This window comes from Penaeus monodon, chromosome 11 (genome assembly GCF_015228065.2).
Source record: "Penaeus monodon isolate SGIC_2016 chromosome 11, NSTDA_Pmon_1, whole genome shotgun sequence".
NCBI classification, from domain to species: Eukaryota; Metazoa; Arthropoda; class Malacostraca; order Decapoda; family Penaeidae; genus Penaeus; species Penaeus monodon.
Window position 1 is genome coordinate 44,800,038 of NC_051396.1, and position 1,639 is coordinate 44,801,676.

A 1,639-nucleotide genomic window follows, 5' to 3' on the forward strand; every position below is an offset into this window, starting at 1 on the left:
TATATATATATATATATATATATATATATACATATATATATATAGTATGTGTGTATGTGTATATATATTATATATATATATATATATATATATATATATATATATATATTTATATATATATATATATTATAATATATATATATATATACATATATATATATATATATATATATATATATATAATATATATATACATATAGTTATATAATATATATATATATATATATTATATGTGTGTGTGTGTGTGTGTGTGTGTGTGTGTGTACGTGTGGTGCACATATTTGTATGTATGCATATATATATATATATATATATATATATATATCATATAATATATATATATATATATATATGTATGTATATATATATAATATATATATATATATATATATATATATATATATATATATATATATGTATGTATATATATGCATATATGTATGTATGTATGTGGCGCATTCATGTTATATCTCACCCGCCTACATTTAAATGCCATTATTTAAACTAATCCTGAAATATAAGTTATAAGATAGATAACAGTTCTCAAGTCATCAAGTTGTCATATAATACCGACATATCGTGTCAGACTGACGGCGCCCGCGAAGCTGTTATAGAAAAAAAAAAAAAAAAAAAAAAAAAAAAATATATATATATATATATATATATATATATATATATAATAATAATAATAATAATAATAATAATAATAATAATAATAATGATAATAATAATAATAACACGAGGTCATATTAGCATTGGAAAATGGCATTCAGTCAAATTAGAAAGGAAGATAGAAAGGGAAAATGTAAGAAAATCATAGAACAGTTCAAGAAATGGTGCAGCTCAACTGATGTAAGAATTGCTGTATTGTTTGTAAAAGACGAAGAGGAATATGGTACTTCACCATCATCACCACTAGTACCATAACTACCATCATCACCACCACCATCACATCACCATCCTCACCACCAACACCATCATAATCAGCATCACCATCATCATCACCACTACCATCGTCACTAGTACCATAACCACCTTCACCATCCTCACCACCATCATCCTCATCATCATCACCATAAACATCCCCACCATTATCATCTTCACCATAAACATCCCCACCATCGCCATTGCCATCATCCTCACCACCATAACCTTTAATAACCCATTCGCCATCGCCATCACCATAAACATCCCCACCATTACCATCGCCACCATAAACATCCCCACCATCATCATCACCACCATAAACATCCCCATTGCCATCATCCTCACCACCATAACCTTTAATAACCCATTCGCGGAAGAGAACCTGTACAGAAAATGTCTCCCAGATGCTTGTATGTCTGACCGACTTAGCATACACCGCCATTGCCACATCCTCTAATAAAAGGAAACACCTAGTTCCGCCAAGATCATATTCCATTAACGCCCTTTTCAGTATCATCATCATTTGAAGGAACACCCAAGCATCCATAATAGATGCGGGGGAGGGGGGAGAAGAGAGAAAATATAACCGCATAACACACGACTGCAATTAAAAGAAGAAGCAATTAAGAATGATGATATTACAAGTGAAACTCCATGCCTCGTGCAAATGGCGTATTAGCAATGCAGACCAAACTTTCCAACAAACAAAAAT

At 30.2% G+C, this 1,639-nt stretch overlaps 1 protein-coding gene across 1 annotated transcript; it reads right to left on the reverse strand.

Moving 5' to 3' along the window:
- Positions 1–499: 499 nt before the first annotated feature.
- On the reverse strand, positions 500–1,423 carry LOC119578598 (transformer-2 protein homolog). The gene is made up of 2 exons (XM_037926163.1): positions 1,090–1,423; positions 500–510 (listed from the first exon to the last, which is right to left on the reverse strand). Exons 1-2 carry the CDS (start codon positions 1,421–1,423, stop codon positions 500–502), a joined length of 345 nt encoding a protein of 114 aa, XP_037782091.1.
- Positions 1,424–1,639: the final 216 nt, after the last annotated feature.

Bases quoted from the DNA above. Each gene is read 5' to 3' on its own strand.
- LOC119578598 (XM_037926163.1), bottom strand. From the start codon at position 1,423: ATGGAATATGATCTTGGCGGAACTAGGTGTTTCCTTTTATTAGAGGAT.